This window comes from Ostrea edulis, chromosome 10 (genome assembly GCF_947568905.1).
Source record: "Ostrea edulis chromosome 10, xbOstEdul1.1, whole genome shotgun sequence".
Lineage (NCBI taxonomy): Eukaryota > Metazoa > Mollusca > Bivalvia > Ostreida > Ostreidae > Ostrea > Ostrea edulis.
In genome coordinates, this window is record NC_079173.1 from 22,377,368 (window position 1) to 22,402,949 (window position 25,582).

At 37.2% G+C, this 25,582-nt stretch overlaps 1 protein-coding gene across 2 annotated transcripts; it reads right to left on the minus strand.

The window, feature by feature from the left end:
* Positions 1 to 1,468: 1,468 nt before the first annotated feature.
* On the minus strand, positions 1,469 to 23,229 carry LOC125665542 (bifunctional coenzyme A synthase-like). Of its 2 annotated transcripts, none has more exons than XM_056152283.1 (10): positions 23,168 to 23,229; positions 17,706 to 18,372; positions 16,350 to 16,564; positions 12,934 to 13,065; positions 11,052 to 11,178; positions 9,809 to 9,936; positions 9,100 to 9,181; positions 7,464 to 7,564; positions 4,223 to 4,369; positions 1,469 to 1,806 (listed from the first exon to the last, which is right to left on the minus strand). In XM_056152283.1, the coding sequence occupies exons 2-10, from the start codon at positions 18,355 to 18,357 to the stop codon at positions 1,744 to 1,746; spliced, it is 1,647 nt and encodes a 548-aa protein (XP_056008258.1). In that variant the 5' UTR covers positions 18,358 to 18,372; positions 23,168 to 23,229; the 3' UTR covers positions 1,469 to 1,743. The 2 variants fall into 2 exon arrangements, with proteins under 2 accessions (XP_056008258.1, XP_056008257.1); XM_056152282.1 differs by lacking the exon at positions 23,168 to 23,229 and adding an exon at positions 20,379 to 20,405.
* Positions 23,230 to 25,582: the final 2,353 nt, after the last annotated feature.

Sequence of the window (25,582 nt, forward strand, 5' to 3'; positions counted from 1 at the left end):
CATGACAAAGTTGTTATCGGAATGGCCGATCTATTTGTGCTTGTATTAAAGGTATCACACCGGTAATTATTTTCACTATATATTACTATAGAGGAAAAAAATTCATTAAAAATCAGTTTACAGAATTGATGCCAAATAACGCAGTCAGAAAAGTTCTATGTTACCTATCTCGTCTGCCGACACCAGAAAAACACCACCCTACGCGGCATTTTCGAAAATAAATTACCCGCAAACAAGACTACCCTCAAATCCACGTGTTTTTTACATGTGTGTAAACAGCCGGAGTACACCTCAGGAAGTAGCCTCAGCTACCAACAGCAAATAGTTCCTTTGTATACACTTGGTTATTTCTACAAATTACACAAAATTTCCTAATCAGGGGTGCAAAAATTAAGAGAAAAGAAGAAGAGGAAATGAGAAAAATCGCGCAAGGAAAAAAATATTTCTTTAAATATATCGAACTCTTCAACTACAATTGACAAGTTCATTTTGATTGGACAATTACCGGTGTGATACCTAAAGTGCGCATGGGGAAATGATAAATCCTAGTTATTGTTTCGCTACAATCTTCTTGGTAGTCTCACCGGTCGCGGTAGCTCAGTGGTAGAGCGTTCTCTTTGTAACCGGGAGGTCGTGAGCTCGTGTCATGGCCGCGTGAAACCTGAAGACGTTAAAATAGGTAGTAATTGCACCTTCGCCAAACGCTCAGCATTTATAGAAGTGAAAATCACAGGTCTTTCAAAGGTCCCGTATCGCTGCAGACGTTGGCACGATAAAGAACCCTCGCTGCTTTGTGGTACTTCACCTACAGCTGGTGACGTCTCAATATTCATAATTGAAAAATTCTCGACGGAGCGTAAAAACCAAGCTCGATAATCTCTCGAAAGCCGAGGATGACGACTTGTTGTGTTTTCATTTGTGGAAGCGCATGTGGCGGCGGCTTGATGGCAGCGCTCGCGAGCAGCGATGAGATGTTGGAAGCGGTCTCCTTTGAAAATGGCAAGTGTTAAAATTCCTTTGGGCAAGACAGGCCCTCTCTAGGCCAGCGGTTCTGTCTGAGGCAGCATCTGTCTGAGGTTCGCTGGGAGAAAGGTCGGCCCATTCGCAGAACACCTTCACATTGTCCTTGCTGCTGTACTGGTGCGAGACGTGAATATTTTAAAACAATGCATAAAAATATAAATATAAACAATAAAATGTCATTCTTTGTTTTTTCATCGGGTGATGAAGGTAGCAATTAATGCAGAAAAAATTTGCATAACCCGCTTACGCAACGAAAGTCTTCTTACCGGTTACGGAAAACGACGAGTGCTTGATTCAATTGTATGAGTAATTGAAGCCGAAATATTGTTTAAGAAAAGAAAAAACCATAACCATGTCATCTTCTGTCTTTCCTCATTCATTAACGCACTTTGATTTTCTGTATATATAGTAATCATTTCAATTTATTCTCATTGAAAACTATACACAAATATCACAAGTTTATTACAAATCAAAACGATTTTGTGAAATTGAAAAGATCCCCTGGAAAGAATCTTTTCATTGAATATAACATTTCTTTTCTTTCATGCATGCAAGCGAAAATGCATATTATCTTGATATTGTCTTTAAATATTGATACACGTCTATATGTATATGGCATTGGGATTACATTTGTATGTTTTCTTCTTCCCAATATTACAAATCTTGGATAGCCCTCCATTGCAGTTGTCTCCTCTTGTTTGAGATATGGAAAATTGTAAATCAGTAATTTGACTTCATTTGAGAAGGAAGTCGATCCTGAAGTAGTTTCCATGCTTTTTCAACCTGAAACAGGTGGAAACTAATATCTTATTTATTTCAATAAAAATCAATCCTTCATGCAATGAAGAAACTTGGGTAAAATATATACAATGTACAGCTCATGTATAGAATATGTACAGTTCATGTATAGAATTTGTACAGCTCATGTATAGAATGTGTACAGCTCATGTATAGAATTTGTACAGTTCCTGTATAGAATGTGTACAGCTCATGTATAGAATGTGTACAGCTCATGTATAGACTCTGTACAACTCATGTATAGAATTTGTATAGCTCCTGTATAGAATGTGTACAGCTCATGATTAGAATGTGTACAACTCACGTATAGAATGTGTACAGCTCATGTGTAGAATGTGTACAGCTCATGTATAGAATATGTACAGCTCATATGTAGAATATGTACAGCTCATATGTAGAATGTGTACAGCTCATAAATAGAATATGTACAGCTCATGTGTAGAATGTGTACAGCTCATGTATAGACTCTGTACAACTCATGTATAGAATGTGTACAGTTCATGTATAGAATGTGTACAACTCATGTATAGACTCTGTACAACTCATGTACAGAATGTGTACAGCTCATGTACATAATGTGTACAGCTCATGTACATAATGTGTACAGCTCATGTGTAGAATGTGTACAGCTCATGTGTAGAATGTGTACAACTCATGTGTAGAATGTGTACAGCTCATGTGTAGAATGTGTACAGCTCATGTGAAGAATGTGTACAGCTCATGTACATAATGTGTACAGCTCATGTACATAATGTGTACAGCTCATGTACAGAATGTGTACAGCTCATGTATAGAATGTGTACAACTCATGTGTAGAATGTGTACAACTCATGTGTAGAATGTGTACAGCTCATGTGTAGAATGTGTACAGCTCATGTGAAGAATGTGTACAGCTCATGTGAAGAATGTGTACAGCTCATGTACATAATGTGTACAGCTCATGTACATAATGTGTACAGCTCATGTATAGAATGTGTACAACTCATGTGTAGAATGTGTACAGCTCATGTATAGACTCTGTACAACTCATGTACATAATGTGTACAGCTCATGTGTAGAATGTGTACAGCTCATGTGTAGAATGTGTACAGCTCATGTGTAGAATGTGTACAGCTCATGTGAAGAATGTGTACAGCTCATGTACATAATGTGTACAGCTCATGTACATAATGTGTACAGCTCATGTATAGAATGTGTACAGCTCATGTATAGAATGTGTACAACTCATGTGTAGAATGTGTACAACTCATGTGTAGAATGTGTACAACTCATGTGTAGAATGTGTACAGCTCATGTGAAGAATGTGTACAGCTCATGTACATAATGTGTACAGCTCGTGTACATAATGTGTACAGCTCATGTACATAATGTGTACAGCTCATGTATAGAATGTGTACAGCTCATGTATAGAATGTGTACAACTCATGTGTAGAATGTGTACAGCTCATGTGTAGAATGTGTACAGCTCATGTGAAGAATGTGTACAGCTCATGTACATAATGTGTACAGCTCATGTACATAATGTGTACAGCTCATGTACATAATGTGTACAGCTCATGTATAGAATGTGTACAGCTCATGTATAGAATGTGTACAACTCATGTGTAGAATGTGTACAGCTCATGTGAAGAATGTGTACAGCTCATGTGAAGAATGTGTACAGCTCATGTACATAATGTGTACAGCTCATGTACATAATGTGTACAGCTCATGTACATAATGTGTACAGCTCATGTATAGAATGTGTACAGCTCATGTGTAGAATGTGTACAGCTCATGTGTAGAATGTGTACAGCTCATGTGTAGAATGTGTACAGCTCATGTGAAGAATGTGTACAGCTCATGTACATAATGTGTACAGCTCATGTACATAATGTGTACAGCTCATGTATAGAATGTGTACAGCTCATGTATAGAATGTGTACAACTCATGTGTAGAATGTGTACAGCTCATGTGTAGAATGTGTACAGCTCATGTGTAGAATGTGTACAGCTCATGTATAGAATATGTACAGCTCATGTGAAGAATGTGTACAGCTCATGTGTAGACTGTGTACAGCTCATGTACAGAATGTGTACAGCTCATGTATAGAACATGTACAGCTCATGTGTAGAATGTGTACAGCTCATGTATAGAAAGTGTACAGCTCATGTATGGAATATGTACAGATTATATAGAGAATGTGTACAGCTTATGTATAGAATGTGTACAGCTCATGTATAGAATGTGTACAGCTCATGTATAGAATGTGTACAGCTCATGTATAAACTCTGTACAGCTTACCTGTTGCTGAGTGTACTCATATTAATGTGTACAGCTTACCTGTTGCTGAGTGTACTCATATTAATGTGTACAGCTTACCTGTTGCTGAGTGTACTCATATTAATGTGTACAGCTTACCTGTTGCTGAGTATACTCGTATTCCCACTGAGAACACAGAATGACATTAGATTTACTGACAAGCTCCTCGTTGGTGGTTCCTAGTTTTATTCTCTTTAACGCCTCCTCTTGTGGTAGGTTATTTCTATCCTCCAGTCTTTTTATTGCCTACAGTGTAAACAAGTCTTCTGTAATAGAACATTCACATTTCCCAAAGCTTATTGCCTACAGTGTAAACAAGTCTTCTGTGATAGCATATTCACATTTCCCAAAGCCTTGTAGTGTAGTATTACTACAATACAGTCCCGTGATTCACATTTTCCAAAGCCAGTACTAATAAAATACAGTCCCGTGATTCACATTTTCCAAAGCCAGTACTAATAAAATACAGTCCCGTGATTCACATTTTCCAAAGCCAGTACTAATAAAATACAGTCCCGTGATTCACATTTTCCAAAGCCAGTACTAATAAAATACAGTCCCGTGATTCACATTTTCCAAAGCCAGTACTAATAAAATACAGTACTGTGATTCACATTTTCCAAAGCCAGTACTACTACAATACAGTCCCATGATTCACCTTTTCCAAAGCCAGTACTACTACAATACAGTACCGTGATTCACATTTTCCAAAGCCAGTACTACTACAATACAGTCCCAAGGGGATCCGGGTTAGAATAGGTCCTCAGTACCCCCTTGCTTGTCATAAGAGACAACTAAATGGGGCAGTCCTTCGGATGAGATCACAAAAACTGAGGCCCCCATATGAATGAAAGATTCTCGAGAGGGACGTTAAACAACATACAATCAACTACTACAGTACTACACCCATTTTATATGCAAACATCGTCAGGTAGTGTAGATTCAAGTTTCTTCACAGCACGGGCACTGTGTGGGGCCACAAAAGGGGTTTGATATTTGACATAGGAAAATTCTTTTTACAATTAATCTTCTGAACAATAAAGAATGTATATAGATTATCTGGCAAACTGATGAAGTTTAGATTTCAGTTTGTTTATAGCATCATCCCTGAGCAGAGCTATCAAATCTTGCATATAACAAGAGATGTTTTAAAAGGGTTATACACACACCTCATTTAATTGATGGTATCATCATCAATTCAAAATATTGAGCAGACAATATTTTCCTATGTCAAGAGTGAATTGACCATGTGACCTAAAATTCAATAGGGGTCATCTACTCCTTATGTTGTACCAGTGTACCAAGTTTGGTATGTGTCAATCAAGCAAATAATTCTTAAAATATAGAAGACAGTATATTACAATGTTCAGTTCAACTATTGACTTTTGACCTCAAAATCAATATGGGTCATCCTCTTCTGAAGATGTACCAGTGTACTAAGTTTGATGTCTGTCAAGTAAAAGGGTTATCAAGATATTGAGTGGACAGTATATTACTATGTCCAGTTTGACCCTTGACCTTTGACCATGTGACCTCAAAATCAATAGGGTTCATCTTCTCTTGAATATACACCAGTGTACTATTTAAAGTTTGATGTCTGTCAAGCAAAGGGTTCTGAAGATATTGAGCAGACAGTATATTCCAATGTCCAGGTTGACCCTTGACCTTTAAACATGTGACCTCAAAATTAATAGGGATCATCTTCTCCTGAAGATGTACCAGTGTACCCAGTTTGATGTCTGTCAAGCAAAGGGTTCTCAAGATATTGAATGGACAGTATATTCCTATGTCCAGTTTGACCCTTGACCTTTGCACATATGACCTCAAAATCATTAGGGGTCATCTCCTGAATACGTACCAGTGTAGCAAGTTTGATGTTTGTCAGGCAAAGGGTTCTCAAGATATTAAACGGACAATATATTCCTATGTCCAGTGTGACCCTTGACCTTTGCCCATGTGACCTTAAAATCTATAGGGGTCATCTTCTCCTGAAGACGTATAAGTGTACCAAGTTTGATGTCTGTCAAGAAGAGGGTTCTCAAGATACTGAGCAGACAGTATATTCCCACGTCTAGTTTGACCCTTGACCTTTGACCATGTGACCTCAAAATCAATAAGAGTCATCTTCTCCTGCAGATCTACCAGTGTACTAAGTTTGATGTCTGTCAAGTAAAGGGTTCTCAAGATATTGAGCAGACATTATATTCCTATGTCCAGTTTGACCCTTGATCTTTGACCATGTGACCTCAAAATCAATAGGGTCATCTTCTTCTGAAGATGTACTGGTGTACCAAGTTTGATGTCTGTCAAGCAAAGGGTTCTCTAGACATTGAATGGTCAGTATATTCCTATGCCCAGTTTGACCCTTGACCATATGACCTCAAAATCAACAGGGGTCATCTACTCCTTAGGATGTACCAGTGTGCCAAGTTTGATGTCTTTCAAGCAAAGGGTTCTCGAGATATTGAGTGGACATTATATTCCTGTCCAGAGTAGATTTACCCTTGACCTTTGACCTTTTGACCTGAAAAACAATAGGGGTCATCTTCCACTCATAACCAATCCACATATGAAATATCATTATCATCAAGTGAATGGTTCTCAAGATATTGAGCGGACAACATGTGGTCTACAGACCGACCGACCGACAGTTGCAAAACAATATGCCCCCTCTTTTTCAAAGGGGGGCATAAAAATATTGTACTGTGGACCTTCAATTATTGGACACCAGATTATCTTGATGCTTCTGCATCCAGGCCATTTTTCTTGAGAATGGAATTTTTTAACACTATTTTTTCTCGTTTACCTGAAATTCTGTTTCTTGGATCCAGATGGTTTTTTTGTACAACAAAATGCCTTTTTCCACTATATTTTGGTTCATTCATTCAGACAGTAATATCTAATTGACCTTTCAACTTGAGTCTCCTTTCCTGTCAGACCTGGTGTTAATTAATTGTTGTAAAAACACTAGCCTGGCCATCTGGATTATTTTTTAATGAGATCACCTATTATCAATGACTCACTGTGAAGTTAATTATAGGTTATTATCAATGCCCTCAATGGTCTTCACTGTTGACCTGTGACAAAATCGCACATCACATGACAGTACCTACCTCCTGTACAGAAATCACACATCACATGACAGTACCTACCTCCTGTACAGAAATCACACATCACATGACAATATCTACCTCCTGTACAGAAATCACACATCACATGACAGTATCTACCTCCTGTACAGAAATTACATGACAGTATCTATCTCCTGTAAAGAAATCACACATCACATGACAATATCTACCTCCTGTACAGAAATCACACATCACATGACAGTACCTACCTCCTGTACAGAAATCACACATCCCCACACCTCATGACACAGGTCCTCCCAGCCTGCCCTTAGCAAAATTGCTGCCTCCAACACCACTATTGTCTTACCTTCTAAGAAAATGAAAATGACAAAATCAACAATACATCTACATGTATCTAACACTAGTTGTCGTGGATTACATACAGTTAAAACTGCCTAATCCGACACCTGTGCAATCCATTTCCCTGAACAATTCAACACTGATTTCTATTCTCAATTCTACTCATTTCATTAATTTGATAATTTGACTTTTCATGTTTCGGTTTATTAGTTGAATTTGTTTAGTATAATTTCATTTCTGCTTTCTAGAATTTTTTAATTTATTGTACTTTACGAAAGACATTCATTATACAGTGAAAACTGCCTAATCCGACACCTGTGTTTACAGTGAAAACTGCCTAATCCGACACCTGTGTTTACAGTGAAAACTGCCTAATCCGACACCTGTGTTTACAGTGAAAACTGCCTAATCCGACACCTGTGTTTACAGTGAAAACTGCCCAATCTGACACCTGTGTTTACAGCGAAAACTGCCTAATCCGACACCTGTGTTTACAGTGAAAACTGCCTAATCCAACACCTGTGCAATCCATTTCCCTGGACAATCCGACCCTGATTTTCATTCTCAATTTTATATTTTAATTGTTTTTTATACTGTTTATTCTGACACACTGTAATATTCTGACAAAAAATCGTCTCCCAGTGCATAATTTAATTGAACGAATGGTTCAGATATCATAACCCACATGTATTTACTCCTGTTTGGATCCTGTATGTCAAGTACTTTTGTTTGTAAGTGTGGCAGGGTGATCTTTATATCTAATTGAATTTTCTACATTTTTCAATACTAAGCTGTGCTATATTAATTGAATGAAATCTATTCACAACATTCTATTGGCCAGGTTGGTTGTAGGAATTCACTCACTCTAGCTAAAACCAGTTTAATAACTTTTTCTTCTATAAATAAGTTTCGCGGGCTTTTTCATCAGTGCGGTAAATTTGTTTTAGAGGGAGTAGACCTATACGTGTAGCTGCCCGTTGTGCCACACCTTAAGGTATATATTTGAAATGTTTATTATTAACTGATTGATAATTATGTACGTTGAACTATTTTTTTATCAGTATATTTCTCTACTATGAAATGACCGTTTTTTGATCAAGGACTATAAATTTTGTTACTTTTTGAAGTAAAGTAATAAAGTCGATCATATACATTTCATTGGAATATTTTGACTTCTTTAAAGGGAAATACGAATATGAATTTATGTAATTGTATATTTTGTTGCATATGTAATGTGGTGTGTGATTTGTTAATTTCAGATCTGCCATTGCCTTTAGTTCTTAATAAATTTAATATTAAAACCTATGTCGCTTGGTTATATCAATCTAATTCTGTTCCATCTTTGAAAATGTTTTTTGAGAAATAGACCCTCATAATATGTCATTATATTCAGCACTTCTAGTAATTAGCCATATAGTAACTATGAACTGCAGCTGTGCTAAATTTTGAAAACACAATAAAAAGGTCCTATATAACAAATATTTCCTGTAATGAAGGCAAATTTATATATGTATATTTTAATATCAAACCAGAAAACACACTAACCTTTGCTATATTTTCTGACCTCTTCTTGGGCCAGTTTGGCTATCTCTGGCCAAACAATGTCATTCAACATTTGCATCTTTGTCTGAAAAACACTCCAATAATTACCACGAAGGAGCTCAATTGTGATTAAAAATGATTTTTGACTTCATTGTGAAATATTTCAATATGCAAAATCCTCTAAGTTTTCTAAGGACTGTTCCAGTAAAACGTACATGGAATGGGGAAGGGGGGGGGGGGCACTTGAAAAATAGGGTGACCACCCATAGAAGTGATTTTGGTACACTCCTATCCACCCAAAGAGGCAAATAATGAAGCTTTATAAGCACCAATTGAAGCAATATGATTTATTCAAATAGTAGAATTTAAAATACTCCCAAATCTATATTTTTTTCCCTATTATACAGCACAAAATATTTTTTTCATCTTGATATTAACTTTATTTCAGTATTCAATACATGCAATTCCATTTCAAGCATAATTTACAGAACACCCGGATTGCCTCTGTCAGTTGTGTGTTCTTCTGATAACTTTCTCACCGGTTATATGGTTTGGTAAAATAACAACCCATAGAAGCAATTTTCATGCAAATCCACCCACCATAGAATCAACAACCTACCAGTGTGAACCACCCAGAGATTTTTTAAAAACAGCTTTCCCTGGATATGGGTATCCCATACGTTTTAATGGAACAGCCATTAGTGACACCTGCCTCATCACTGAATACAATGGCTCCCAATGCTCTTCTGTGAACCTCCCCACGATCGTCCAAAATACCTGTACCGAAGGAACTGACTACTTTGTCGTAGCCTGGGGTACCTTTCACGTACGCCTTATGACCTGCAAACAAAACAAGGAAATAACCTTCAGAACTGAGTACTTTGAGTTTTACTGTCTGAACTATTTTGCCTTTAGGCCTGAATCACTGACCCAGGAAAGATGAATTTCAAAATTTCAAAAAAATTTGTAGAGACTTTCTTATTCATTCTAACTAATCCTTCTGTTTCAATTTGTCTGCCAGATAATCAAGCACAAAAGAGAAGATTATCCATCACAGATTTAATCATTACATTTAGCCCCACCCTGTGGGCATATACTCCAGACCTTGGACCTAGACATTTCAAAATACTGCTAGAGAATCTCCTAGCTGCAATAATGTATTCCTCCCCAACTTTTAACATTCTAGCACTTCCCCTAACATCGCTAGCCATTTACAGTGAAGTGCTGGGGATGAACAAATTTGGTTTGTTGTAAAAGTAATTTGTTATATCCAATGAGTTTATGATATCTTTTAGATCTGCAGTGAATAAAATTCATTTTGCTGTAAGTATGAATTCGTTATACATGTCTTCACTATAACTGTGTTTTACTATAAGCATAAATTTGTTATAAGTGTGTTCACAGTAACTGTGTTTAGCTGTAAGCATAAATTTGTTATAAGTGTGTTCACTGTAACTGTGTTTAGCTGTAAGCATAAATTCGTTATAAGTGTGTTCACTGTAACTGTGTTTAGCTGTAAGCATAAATTTGTTATAAGTGTGTTCACTGTAACTGTGTTTAGCTGTAAGCATAAATTCGTTATAAGTGTGTTCACTGTAACTGTGTTTTACTGTAAGTGTAAATTCGTTATGTGTTCACTGTAACTGTGTTTTACTGTAAGTGTAAATTCGTTATGTGTTCACTGTAACTGTGTTTAGCTGTAAGCATAAATTCGTTATAAGTGTGTTCACTGTAACGGTGTTTTACTGTAAGTGTGAATTCGTTATAAGTGTGTTCACTGTAACGGTGTTTAGCTGTAAGCATAAATTCGTTATAAGTGTGTTCGCTGTAACTGTGTTTTACTGTAAGTGTAAATTCATTATAAGTGTGTTCGCTGTAACTGTGTTTCACTGTAAATGGGAATTCATTATAAGTGTGTTCGCTGTAACAGTGATTTACTGTACATGTGTAATAACCTAGTTTATCACAGTCTACAGTTGCAGCTCCGAGCTTCTCCAGTCGTTTACAAATAGCGGACTTCCCGCTGGCAATGCCACCAGTCACTCCAAGTACATACGGAGATGATGGAATGTTCTGGTTAACCTAAAATGATTGCACTTTACAATGTGAGGATAATATGATTATCAAAACAAGATTAACACATACAGTGAAATTTGTCTAATCTGACATTCACTGGGAGACATCAAGTACAGTGAAACCTGTCTAATCTGACATGCACCAGGCAGCAAAATTTTTTGTCAGAATACAGTGTATCAGATTAAACAATGTAAAAAAAAAAACAATCAAAATATGAAATTGAGAATGAAAATAAGTACCGGAATACCCAGTGAAATGGATTGCACAGGTGTCAGATTAGGCAGTTTTCACTGTAGTTTAATATAATTAAATCACAATAAATAAAAACATGAGTACAGCAAAGCGGAATTTATCTCTTTCCAAAAGAACAACATTCAAAGAGTAACCCTTCTTTAACTATTCAATATTATATTTTGGGACAATATTCGATGACTACGACCCTTGACCTAGTGTAGTGGATATCAAGAGGCAATTTTCCTTCCCATCTACGATTGTCTGTAGCAAGTTAGAGGCTGAAAGATCAAATGGAATTCCCTCTATTGTGTCCAGAACATTGTTACAGTCAAATTCAGACGATAAGATATTGACCATAAGAGTCATTTCCTATTTCTCATCTCTGTAGAAAGTGTGAGACTGAAAGATTGAATGATACCACTTATGTGGTGCTTGTCTTCTCCATGAATCATGCAACAAGTCTCACAAGGAAAGAAAAATGTCTTCTCTGTGAATCATGCAACAAGTCTCACGAAGAAAATAGAATCCATAGTAAACAAGCGACCGCATCACTCACCTGAGCCAACTCGACCCTGCAGTTATTCAGCTGCACTATGTAAAATCATTGATTGATTGTATCTTGTTTTACATCCCTCTCCAGAATATCTTACTCATATGGAGACATCACTAAGACCAATGAAGGCTTCAAATTTAGGCTTATGCTCAGCATTTACGGAAATTGAGCAGTGAAGGTTCTTTAGCGTACCACACCTATTAACGGGGCATCCGTTTTTAAGGTCATCTCCGAGGACCCATGATATTCACACTTGATGCCATCATCGTTTGGCGATGGAACTGTCACTACCTGTTTTAATGACTCACTAGGTCTGTTGCAGCTGGGATTCGAACCCCACCTTCCGCATAAGGGGCGAACACTCTACCTTTAGACCAAGGTTACAGTACGTAAAATTAACAGTAGACTGATAGATAAAATCCATAGATAATTTGTCTACAATCGATTTATCTATCGAGTGAATCAATGCAGTCTTCAAAATAATGACACACTTTTTGACAATAAGACTATTACACAGTTTTCCAAGATAAGACAATTACACACTTTCTGACAATCTGTATTTATTCATTATTTGCCTCCCCTTACTTATATGAATTAGGCTTTAGAAAATATCAACAATGCATAAACAGTGTTGTAAATGATGATCTGTACATGAAGAAATGAAATACATCAAGCGTATTTGTAACTCGATCTGCTGTTCATCTAGAATACATTCGTCAGGTATATAGAAATTGAAATATGGTAGACCAATTGTCTGTAGTACAAAAAAATAAGTCATCGCAAGCTGCAATTGTTGCAGTTTTGAAAAAGATTTTTTGCAATCTTTATTACCATGAAAAAATTCGACCCCATATTCTGGCTCCAACCTAGCCTCAAAGAAAAATGAAAATCACTTCACTGTAAACATGAATTCATTAAGTACATTAGCTGTTCACTGTATCATTTAATTTGCTATCACCAATTTAATAAAATACCTTAACTGGATTAATTACTGTCCCTAGTAACCGTTTCCGTAGTGATGATGAGCTGACTTTGGCCTCCTCATATTGACCATGACAAAGGTCCTGAACTAGATCAATAGTATGCACATCCAACTCTTTATAACTCTGAAATGAGAATTTAACAGAGATTTTAAAATCAGCCAGTCCCATTGGAAAAATCGTTGAATATTTTTAAAGTCCATTGATTTTTTGTATGTAATCGGTCCAAAGGACCGGTAAAATGTAAACGATAAAACGATAAATGTAGTTGTAAAATTGACTAAACATCTGTGTTTAAAAGAATAAATTCAAGCGCTTTTATGATTTGGGATTGAGTACCAAACATTTGAATTTTAAAATAAAATGAAAATGAATAGACACTGCAAATGCGATATAAAGGATTTTTTTTCGTATTTTTCGAAACTTTTTTGTATTATAGGCAAATATGGAAGCTGCTAATAATACGTTTGTTATGTGAATTCAACTTCGTCATGCTGACAATGAGATTTATTGGAAAACTGCATGCAGACTATTCCTGCTTGGGGTGCCATTGCTGTTCACACAAATTCGCGTACCTTCACAGCCATTGCAAGAAGAACTTGACTTATTCAGTAAGGCATTTGAAGTCACATGGATGGTATTCGACCATTGGAATCTACTCTTATCCTAGTCATGAGGCCGTGAATAGTTTGGCTTTACATTAGGGACTCAGAGTCAATGCCAAGAAAACCAAGATCATGATCTGTGGCACAGGCTTGGATCTTCTGCAGAGCTCGGGCAAATTCCCATGTGCCGTGTGTCGTACCGGTGTAGGCAGCAACAGTATACACTGCAAGGGATGTAAGCACTGGGTACATAAGAAGTGCAGCGGCCTTAAGCACTTGAAAGAGGATCCCAATTACCGCTGCCCTAGATGCCTAGGAACTGCTCGACCAATAGATGGGAGGCCACAGAAGGAAGTTCAAGTTGGAACAGACAAGCTAGAGGTAGTAGCTTCCTTCTGCTACTTAGGTGACATGCTGCCTGCGGCTGGAGGATGTGTGCTCTCAACAATCACTCGTGTGAAGACGGCCTGGAATAAATTCAGGGAACTACTGCCTGTCCTCTCTTCCCGTCATCTTTCCTACAAGACCCGTGGCAGGTTGTACAGTACATATGTGCGTAGCGCGATGCTGTATGCAAGTGAGACGTGGCCCTTGCCAAAACCAGACCTCCTTTGCCTACGACGAAATGACAGAGCCATGGTCAAACAGATTTGCAGGGTAAAGCCAGAAGACATGGCTAGTGTCAGATCAAGCGAGCTACTGGCACGACTTGGGATCGATGACCTCGACGCTATCCTGCAGGAGAAGAGGCTACGCAGGTTTGGGCACGTTGCTAGATCCAGTGGCGCAATCAATAATGCCTTCAATATAAACAAGAGGCCCATGGGCCACATCGCTCACCTGAGTCACTTTGGCCCATATCTGAAGACTTTCCATATATATTTGCATGTAAAACCTTAGTCCCTATTATGGCCCAAACTACCCTTTGCAAACTTGAATCTACACTATGTCAGAAAGCTTTCATGTAAATGTCAACTTCTTTGGCCCAATGGTTCTTGAGAAGAAGATTTTTAAAGCTTTTTCCTATATTTGTATGTAAAACTTTGACCCCCCCCCCCCCCCCACTTGTGGCCCCATCCTACCCCCCGGGGGCCATGATTTGAACAAACTTGAATCTGCACTATGTCAGAAAGTTTTCTTGTAAATATCAGCTTTTCTGACTCAGTGGTTATTGAGAAAAAGATTTTAACTATATATTTGTATGTAAAACTTTGATCCCCCCCCTTGTGGCCCCATCCTACCCCCGGGGGCCATGATTTGAACAAACTTGAATCTGCACTATGTCAGAAAGTTTTCATGTAAAAATCAGCTTTTCTGGCTCAGTAGTTCTTGAGAAGATTTTTCCTATATATTTGTATGTAAAACTTTGATCCCCCCCTTGTGGCCCCATCCAACCCCAGGGGCCCATGATTTGAACAAACTTGAATCTGCATTATGTCAGGAAGCTTTCATGTAAATCTCAGCTTTTCTGGCTGAGTGGTTCTTGAGAAGAAGATTTTTAAAGTTTTTCCCTATATATTTGTATGTAAAACTTTGATCCCCCCTTGTGGCCCCATCCTACCACCGGGGGCCATGATTTGAACAAACTTGAATCTGCAATATGTCAGGAAGCTTTCAGGTAAATTTCAGCTCTTCTGGCCCAGTGGTTCTTGAGAAGATTTTTAAATGACCCCACCCTATTTTTGCATTTTTGTGATTATCTCCCCTTTGAAAGGGACATTTGAACAAACTTGAAAGCCCTTCACCCAAGGATGCTTTTGGATTTGGAGATGCTTTTGGCCATGTTTGGTTGAAATTGGCACAGTGGTTCTGGAGAAGAAGTCAAAAATGTGAAAAGTTTAACAGACAGACGATAGACAGAGTCAGATGGACAGACGGACAGACAGACAGACGACGGACAAAAAGTGATCAGAAAAGCTCACTTGAACCTTCGGTTCAGGTGAGCTAAAAAGAGGGAGGACAACAACCAGGAAGACAGAGTTAGAAAAAGACCAGCGTGAGTAGAAACTTCGTGATGTTAACCCATTGGACAGAGATGCCTGGAAGTCAAATGTTAGGTCTGCCATGCGTGCAGCAAGCCAGTTACCTGGAAGGGAGCTCACTGTTGTGGAAGATGCACCTAATCCTGCACGTTAATCAAAATGCCGATGATGATGATGATGATGATGATGATGATGATTAAATATTAATTTGTCTTAAAGTTTGGTTTTTTTGGGGGGTGTTTTTTTGCATTCAAGTAACTAAGATAATGACCGGTAATATTTGTTCAGACCAGTAAATTTCATCAATTCACCGATCCAATTAACCAGTGGATTTTTTTTTTATTTTAAAAACTCTGGAATTTAATAAGATTGCGTAAATGTGATGAAAGCTGCTGAGACAGTCCACTCTCTTAAACTGCAAGTCCATAGATCCCAAATAGAACACACGCTGATCACTGTACAGCATCCACCCATTGTACAGTTCTGATATTAATTGTGTGTATTATTCACATTAATCATAAAGTGTCACTTGTTTCTGTAAGTATAACTTTTTTTTACTTTTGAGAACTTTATTTTCGAGTAAATTCACAAGGTTGACTTGGCCTGAAATGAAGTTCTTTAATATATGTACTTAGTGCATGATAAACAAACTGAACATTTGCGGAAAATTACGTTTTCCTAGTAAATACGACAAATTGTGAAAATAAAGTATGACAAGGGATTTCAAGAGAGTCAATAAACTCACATTTGAAAGTTCATAAAAAATGTATCATACGATCACCAATACCATGGAGTTCAATGGACAGTTAGATGAACAGATTACCTTTTTCTGTCTCTCTTGGTTCACGATCTGGCCGCCTTTCATCGTCTCTGCACTGACAATAATACACTCTAGATCCGGGTCGGTGATAGTGGGGCCAAACATGTCTGTGATGGGCACCACGCGGTGAACAATCTGCGGCTTTACGGTCTCGATGAACTGCACCACTGAGTGGATTCGGTCTGCAGTGGGCTGCATTAACTCTGGTAGGGATTTTTCTGGGGATGAAAATGTTATAATATTTATTGTTTACAAGGTGACAATTTCAGGAATGGAATTCACTGTCATGAATGACAATATAGATCTTAACCTCCCAAAGTAAAGATCCAAAAAGTTATGCAATGTTCCAAATAATTTTCTGATTGAAAAAAATTAGTGCGACACATTTAAGAAATGAAAGTAATTTCTCCTCTTTCATGCAATACAAAGTAAGTTGGTACAGTTTATGTATTTACTATAATAAACCTGCAAAGCAATTTATAAAATGAGATTGATCACTGTTCGTTATCTTCACCTTTCATTCCTTATAATCGAATTCAGTTAATCATGTTTTATTTGAGGAATAATTCTAAAAAATAAAATATTAATATGAATTTAATATGGCGCAGACCAACAATGCGGCAGCAACAAAATGGAAGCAGAACAGACAAACGTCATTCATAGGGCATCATACAGCTAAATTAAACAGCAACTTTGTACATAGATATAGAGAATGTTGATCAGGTCGAATGAACCAATCAAACTGCATGTTACATGCAAAGTTAAATCATTACAGAATAACTTTGAATTCTCCACACACCTTTCAGTTATATATACATTTCATAGTGACTTCATCCTCTGCCAGTAGAATCAACAACACAAATTTCAATTAATAGAGGTATTGAACCAAAAATCGAGGCAATGAATCGAATATTGAATCAAGCGTTTATATTGAATAATATCGATATTTCTGTGAATCATTTCAGCCCCACAGTAGTGGATACATGTACATGTAAGTCAGTATTCAGGTTGAAATCCATATCATGACAAACTGGAGTCGTTAAAACAAGTAGCAACTGTTTCCATGTCAATGGATGGATGGCTGTATATTGCTTAACGTCCCACTCGAGAATATTTCACTCGAATGGAAACGTCACCATTACTGGTGATGCGCTGCAAAATGTAGTCCTATGCTCGGCGCTTACGGCCTTTGAGCAGGGAAGGATCTTTATCGTACCACACCTGCTGTGACACGGGACCTCGGTTTTTACTATCTGATCCGAAGGACCGCCCCATTTAGTCGCCTCTTACGACAAGCAAGGGGTACTGAGGACCTATTTTAACCCGGATCCCCACGAAACTCAATTTGAAGGCACTTACTAAGGTTCATCTCTCCAGTGGTGACACCGACAGTGAGACCGTCGTCTGCCAACAAACATCCCTCCCCCAGGAGAATCTTGTGTCCTACATGTAGCCGATCGAAGGTTCCACCAAGAACCACCTGCCTGTATGTCTGTATGTGTGAAATCTCCTCAAAACTCTGTTCTGGCGTTGAATTTATATCACAAATACTTTGAAACTTTATGTTCTTTTCAATGGGTTGAAATGTGTTCTGGATAAATCTGGTAAGATATTGTTCATTCACAGAAAATTCTGCATTGTTATCCATAAGCACTACTTCTAATTTTGATCTAAGATTATAGCGACATTTTGTTGCATGGTTTTCGCTATTGGTTATATTTCCTAGCAATACGTAAATGTCAATATTTCCACAAATAGAGGCACTGGATGAGTAAATGTCAGTCATCAACATCTGGACATTTTTATCCGGGAGAATCAACCTAGCGGTGGGAGGCTCTGTTTCCTGTTTCGTGCTCCGATTAGGCTGGATGTGCACATACAGCTTACTGGAGATTATCTTCGCTGCACGTGACAGGATGTCTTGTACATTTTTTCTCAGAATCGGAACAGGATGAGTCAGAATTAAAAGTCCAGATTCAAACATGATGGCCTCTCTTTCATCAGAATTCATAGAAATATTAGGGTTCTGTAAAAATGGTAAAAGACAAAATGTGTTTTCAATATGAATAACTCTTTTTTTACTTACTCAATCAAAACAATATATTCATTAGGGGCGAGATCAAAAGATCGATGTTCGATAAAAATCTAAATTCAAATAGTTAGGGGGAGGAGGGAAAAAATCCCCCATAAGTTTCTGTCATCCGACATTGATTACACTTCAGTGGAAAAAGCAAAAAGACCACATAATAATATTTATCTTTCAATGAACATTTAATAGTTTTAATGTACAATTTCATTTGTGAATAAACAGTAGAAAAGGTATAATACAAAGTGTTAATTATAATCACATGATTTTACTTGTTAATCGATCAGGTTCAATGTTCATCATAATTAGTTTTAAAGGTCAAAACTATATGTAAATTTAGTTTTTTGTCAGATATTGAGCCTTTGATCTTGCCCCTTAACATGTGCAATTGAGTTCATTGTTGTATCAAGTATTGGCAGTTCATTAAGTCTGGTTCAAATTAAGTTTTTAAGCTGTTCTGTATTGAACTGGTTTTAGGTTTTTTTCTTTGACATTGTATCTTTTTCTGTAATGAAGAATTAAATTTTATGACATCTCATTACCATAAAAGGTGGATATTGCAAACAAATTGTGTTCTTGGCAGACCAGTAAATTCTTGTAGCTAAAATCTAAATTAATACCAAGCGCAGCAAGCCAGTGCAAAGAAGAAATGTAGAAATTTTATTATTTACTATTATGTGAATGCTGAAATATTTAATTATTGTGTTAAGGTGGCTCATTACACTTACTAACATTTTATTCAATGGCTCGTTTGACCACCTCATATAAAACACGATTTCACCATTGAAAGAGTGATACAATAAAAAATCTCTTTATTGCTTACGACATACATCTTATCACATGTGTAAACTGTGGCCCCGTGTCACAGCAGGTGTGGCCCAATAAAGATCCCTCCCTACTCAAAGGCTGTAAGCGCTGAGCATAGGCCTGAATTTGCAGCCCTTCACCGGCAATGATGACGTCTCCATAAGAGTGAAAAATTCTTGAGAGGGACGTTAAGCAATGTACAATCATCAGTTATAAATATAGCATTGTACGACAATGTATAAATTTAAATATACATATACTGTATCTATTAAAGTTATCTATGGAGAATAGCTTTTAAACAAGAATGTTTTCTCTCAACTTAAGTGCCAGACATAAATATTTCCCTAAATTACAAAGTTCATGTACATTATGGACACTTAACAATTGCACAAAGAAAATAGATGGATTTTGTCAATAATACTTTTTGATATATATATTTATGTCAAGTTCCTCATAATGAGGACAAATTTGATTTATCAATACAAAGTGGTATTCGTCCTCTAAGTCATTTTTACAGAATTTACACACTCTATTTTCTCCAAGTATATTGTTATCATGGTTATGGCGGCCTGTTTCAATTTCAAGATTGCGAGAAGATAACCTAATGGTTGACTAATATGCCTTAATATCATACATATGAGGTATAGGTTTACAAAGATAATACTGTGATCAATATGCCTAACGTGTTTATAAATAATTGTTCCTAATTTTATGCACTTTACATTAAGAAATTAGTTTTTGTTATATTAATTCATTTAATTTGTAAACCATTTTACATCCAGGGAATGTAGTTTTCTGATTACATTGTTCTCTATGACTACTTTTCATAATTCCGATTGGGATTGGTTCAAATTTGAAAAATCACAATATTTCTGAATTTTGGTCATTTCATTTCAATTTCTTTTGAAAGTACATTGTCCGATACAACTTTTTTCTAATATATTTTGAAAATTTTAGCCATAGATTTAAAAGATCTTAACAAATAATGTTTTCAATTTTTCATAAATATTTTTTTTATCTAAAAAAATAGTTTTAATGCCTGTCTGAGTCTTTTTGACATGGTTTATTAGATATTCATATCATGCATCAAATCACAGTGAAATTTGGACTCTAAAATCTCTTATTTGCAAAGAAATCACCTTTTTTATCATTCCAGAAAAAATTACAAAAAAAAAAAAAATAGCTTGTATCACTCTTTCAACGGTGAAAGGGGGCCTCCATGGCCGAGTGGTTAGAGCATCGCGCTCAAAATCACACAGCCTCTCACCTCTGGTCGGCGCTGGTTCGAATCCCGCTCGCACCGGTAAGTGAGAAAGTTTCCCAGTTTACTTTCGGAAGGTCGGTGGTCTCTTCCCAGGTACATTGTATCTGGGTAATCTCTTCCACCAACAAAAACTGGGCGCCACCAGATAACAGAAAAATTGTTGAGTGTGGCAGAAAACATAAAAACAATCAATCAATCAATCGACTGTGAAATCATGCTTTATATGAGACGCTCAAATGAGCTATTAAATCAAAGCTTAGTGCAATGAGCAACCTTAATTGAAACATTATCACATAAATTTTCAGGATAATCACTACCTTGCTGCTAAATAGAGATTTTTTTGTATCCTTCAGTACAATACAGATTTTACCCATTTTGTTTTATATCAAATATTTTAATTCCATTGGAATGGTAGAGGCTCTATCAAGCACACATATATTTGTGTGTGTTTGTGGGGGGGGGGGGGGATGGAGGATCTGAACCCACCACCCCTGGGTTAGGTAGAAAATAAATATATTTGTATACACTTTCAGTTGTAAAGTACTAAATGTTAGTCCATAGTTTCAATTGAACCCCTAAAAATGCATGGAGTGGAACCCACTTCCCTGGGGAAAAATTTCTGGATCCACTCATATACATGTAGCTGTGCTCACTCCAATGGTAGCTCTGTCATTTTAATAAGTTGGACATGACAACAATGAATAGCTATTTACAGATTTGCACAGATGTTGGTGCTACTAGGGGGTCATTTTTGTGGGAGGAAACTGTAGTACCCAAAGGAAACCCACTTGACAGAGTGGACCACAGGTGCTCGGGTTTTAAATATATGAATACACATCTAACCTTATACATATATAAGGTTAGATTTGTAGCCCCAATCTTGGCTGAGATTCGGCTTGGCTGAATATTTGGTCTGGTGCCTTCACCGACTCTCAGAGCAATCCTTTCATGTCTGGAAAATTACTTTCAGCTTCGGCCGGTTCTAGCAATTAATGTGCACTTAGGTGACATTGCTGTTCACTTCAAGTAAGTTAGTTGACTATCAAACCAAATATGTATCACTATTAATGCTGCATTATTTACCGTCAAAGTATGTAAATTCCATAAAATAAACTATCACTTTTTCCGTTCAAATGACGACTTCCATGGTGCAAAATTTTATCTCCCAAAACTGAAAAAGTTCCTATAGTTTGTTCTTAAAATTAGCAATATACAAGTAGGTATGTGGAGATAAAACGTATCAGCAACTAGATAAAACAGACTATAGGAACTCTTCAATTTCAGGAGATAAAATATTGTGCCATGGAAGTTATCATTTGAACGGAAAATTTAGTGACTATTTTCATTTTAGGATTTTCATACCTAGATGGTAAGCAATGTAAAATAAATAGTGATAGAGAGTTAGTTTAACAGTCAACTAATTTATTTGAAGCGAACAATAGTATCGCTTAAGTGCACATGCATTGATTGGTAGAACCGGCCAAAGCTGAAAGTAAACTTCCAGACATGAATTATGAAGGACTGCTCACAGGGGCTTGTCATGAATTGACCCTATCTATTTTATATTTACACAAGGGAGGAATCCGGAATCCCAAAAATCGCTACTTCAAATTTTCAGTCGTCTCCTTTTTAAATTTCAAAGATTTAAAATATAACAAGCGCGGGATCAATCGATGAAAGATCATAGTTTGTAAAAATACCCAATATCTGTTTGTGCCGGCAATAAATATGAAGAACCAATGCATTTTCTGTTGTTTTTTATCCACAGGAACTTTTCCTCAATCACCCAAAATAGAAGACACGTTCTCATTGGTCAATTCAATTCGCTCTTATGCTGTACTATCGGGTCATAATGTTTTGATCGCAGATGTTGTAGGCACAGGGAAATATTTTTTATTAAGAAATAATCTTTAAAAATGTTCTCTGCTCTCAAACATATGTGAGAAAAACTAAATACATGCATGGTCTATGTATGGGATATGATACTCAGGTGACCGAGAGGCCTTTGAACTCGGTTTTGGTGTACAATTGAATTGACCAATAACAACATGTTTTCTATTTTGGGTGATTGAGGAAAAGTTCCGATGGTTCTAAAGAGACAGAAAATGCATTGCTTCTTCAAATTTATTGCTGGTGCAAACAGATATTAGGTATTTTTACAAACTATGATCTTTCCTCGATCAATCGAGACTGGGATTGTAAGATTTAACGGCCTTGAAATATAAAAAGGAGACAATTGAAAATTTGAATTACTGATTTTGGGGATTCCTCCCTTGTATAAATATAGAATAGACGATGTCCAATTTCAATAAGACACAAATTTCGTGACGAGCCCCTGTGGACTGCTCCGAGATTCGGTGAAGGCGTTAGTCCAAATATTCAACTGAGCTGAATCTCAGCCGATATTAGTGTAGGCCTACAGTTGGTGTATGCACCACAGGGGCTCGTCACGAATTTTTGTCTTATTAAAATTGGAAAATATAGAATAGAGAGGGTTAATTCGTGACGAGACCCTGTGTATGCACAGGGGCCTGTGTTCGAATCAAGGAGGGAGTAAACATGTAAAATGGGATATCGATTTACCTACGTTCTTTTAAAATTTCAGTATGTTTAAATCAAATGGAAAAATATCCCCTTTTCATTCTAAAACAACACTGAAGTTACTTCTAAATTAATTCCACTAGGCCTACGCCGCCTAGTTCGATGTTCGGAACCACGGGAAACTAATGATGGTCACTAAATTAGAAACCTTGTCGGTAGCGTTCTAATATCCGGATTTAAATCACTGTAGCATGCACACACACACACACATACACACGTCATGCACGCGCACACAACCACCACTATCCACTGCCCCCCCCCCCCCCCAAAAAAAACCAATCTCTTTTACCGTCAAATATAGTCAACAAAGAGAGAAATTATTTATCTAGCATCAGTTCAGCCTCGCTGCACAACGGTTATAATACATATAGGCTTACGCGATATTGCAAATGTGTATTCTTTATTTTGTGTATTTGTAAATTGTTTCTTTTGTCTGTCAAAACACAATGGGAACGACATCGAATACGTATATCCGGTACGATCAGTTTAATGCAGATTAGTGGTAAAATAGGGAGAGAAAAAAAACCCCGAAAGGAGTTATAAAAAAAGAAGTACAAGAACCTCCCCACTAAACCTCTTTTTTCCCTGCCTCCCTCCCTCCCCGCCCCCTCTAATATTCGCTGTCTAGAAAACATATTGATTATATAGCAAACCAAAAAAACAGCAAACATGTAGACAGTATGCATACAGTGTGCGTTAACGTATGTTTAGGGTAGTGTTACTGCTACCAGGGCCGTAAGTAGGGTTCTAAATCAGGGGAGGCAGGGGATTGGGGGCCGCCGATTGACTTTACGACTGAAAATGACACTTTTTAAATCCCAATTTATCATGTTTGTGTTTCATTTGTACTATGTAAAGAATCGTAATATGGTGTCAAAGACAAAGGTGCTTGTCTTCATTTTAAACATATATCCTATAATATAACATTTATATAATTTTATTTTCTTTTTTGCCAAAAAATCAGACGAGGCAGTTGCCTCGTCTGCCTCATCGGCAGTTACGGCCCTGGCTACGTGTAGCTTTCCTTCACATCTTATATGTAAACCTTTTCATTAATTTTGTCCTGTGGAAGGGACATGTCGTCCCGAAAAATTGACAGTCTAATTATTCGTGTCGTTGATTATTTTAGAGGTGCAATAACCCCTTCCTCTTGTTACATAAATTTGTTCAATGTAATTTTCTACCAGACTCGTGTGTGTAAGCCAGTGTGTTTCAGTTTATGGTAACCGTGCATTTAATAGCTTTCTTTCATTTAACATGTATTCACTTTTTGGCTCTGAATTAGAAAATAACATCTACCGGTAATGTATTACTCTAATCTATATTTGAATATGACATATTTTGTTTAATTTAATGAGGTCAAAAATCTATCTGCTGTATTCTGGTCAGTTCCCAGAAAGATCGGCTTCCCTGTTCCGGTCAGTTCCTATAGAAAGATTGGCTCCAGTCTGTTTTTGGTCAGTCCCATAAAGATTGGCCCCTCTCTGCTCTGGTCAGTTCCCAGAAAGATTGGCCCCTCTCTGCTCTGGTCAGTTGCAAGAAAGATTGGCCCCTCCCTGCTCTGGTCAGTTGCCAGAAAGATTGGCTCCTGTCTGCTCTGGTCAGTACCCAGAAAGATTGGCCCCTTTTTGCTCTGGTCAGTTCCTAGAAAGATTGGTTCCTTTCTGCACTGGCCTGCATTTCTCGAAAAAATCTCAAACTAACTTTTATTTTTCTTTTATTTTTGAGATTTTAATACTAAATTGACTGTATAAATAAAATTTTCGACTTAAGATTTTTTCGAGAAATCCAGGCCATGTCAGTTGCCAGAAAGATTGGCTCCTGTCTGCTCTAGTCAGTACCCAGAAAGATTGACTCCTGTCTGCTCTGGTCAGCTGCCAGAAAGATTGGCTCCTGTCTGCTCTGGTCAGTACCCAGAAAGATTGGTTCCTGTCTGCTCTGGTCAGTTCCCAGAAAGACTGGCTCCTGTCTGCTCTAGTCAGCTGTTCCGGTCAGTTCTCAGTAAGATAGGCTCCTGTCTGCTCAGTTATTCCCCAAACAATCCTGGGATTTCAATAAGAAGAAATATTACAGATAATTAGACCTAAACATACCCCGGTCTTATCAAGCTGTAATTTATGGTAATTATACTTATAAAACATGCATGTGTGAGACTGAGCACATCGCTTACTGTATGATAGTAATGGCGACCACTAAAGCCAATATATATACGCCTCAATATCACATGCATATAAAAAAAAAAACAAAAAAAAAAAAAAAAAAAAAACCCACCAGGGTTATGTTTATGCTGCCTCCGACTGACAAGATCAATCACCTCTAAGAATTGTTTTCTTTTTACACAAATGGTTTAAACTGAGTGATTGGAATGGTTTATCAGGGTTTAATCCTGTTCTGTCGCCGTAAGTTGTTTAAATCGGCTACAAATAGGATTTACAGCTGTTCACTGTCTCCGAGGATTCACATCCGTGTCGGGTCCAG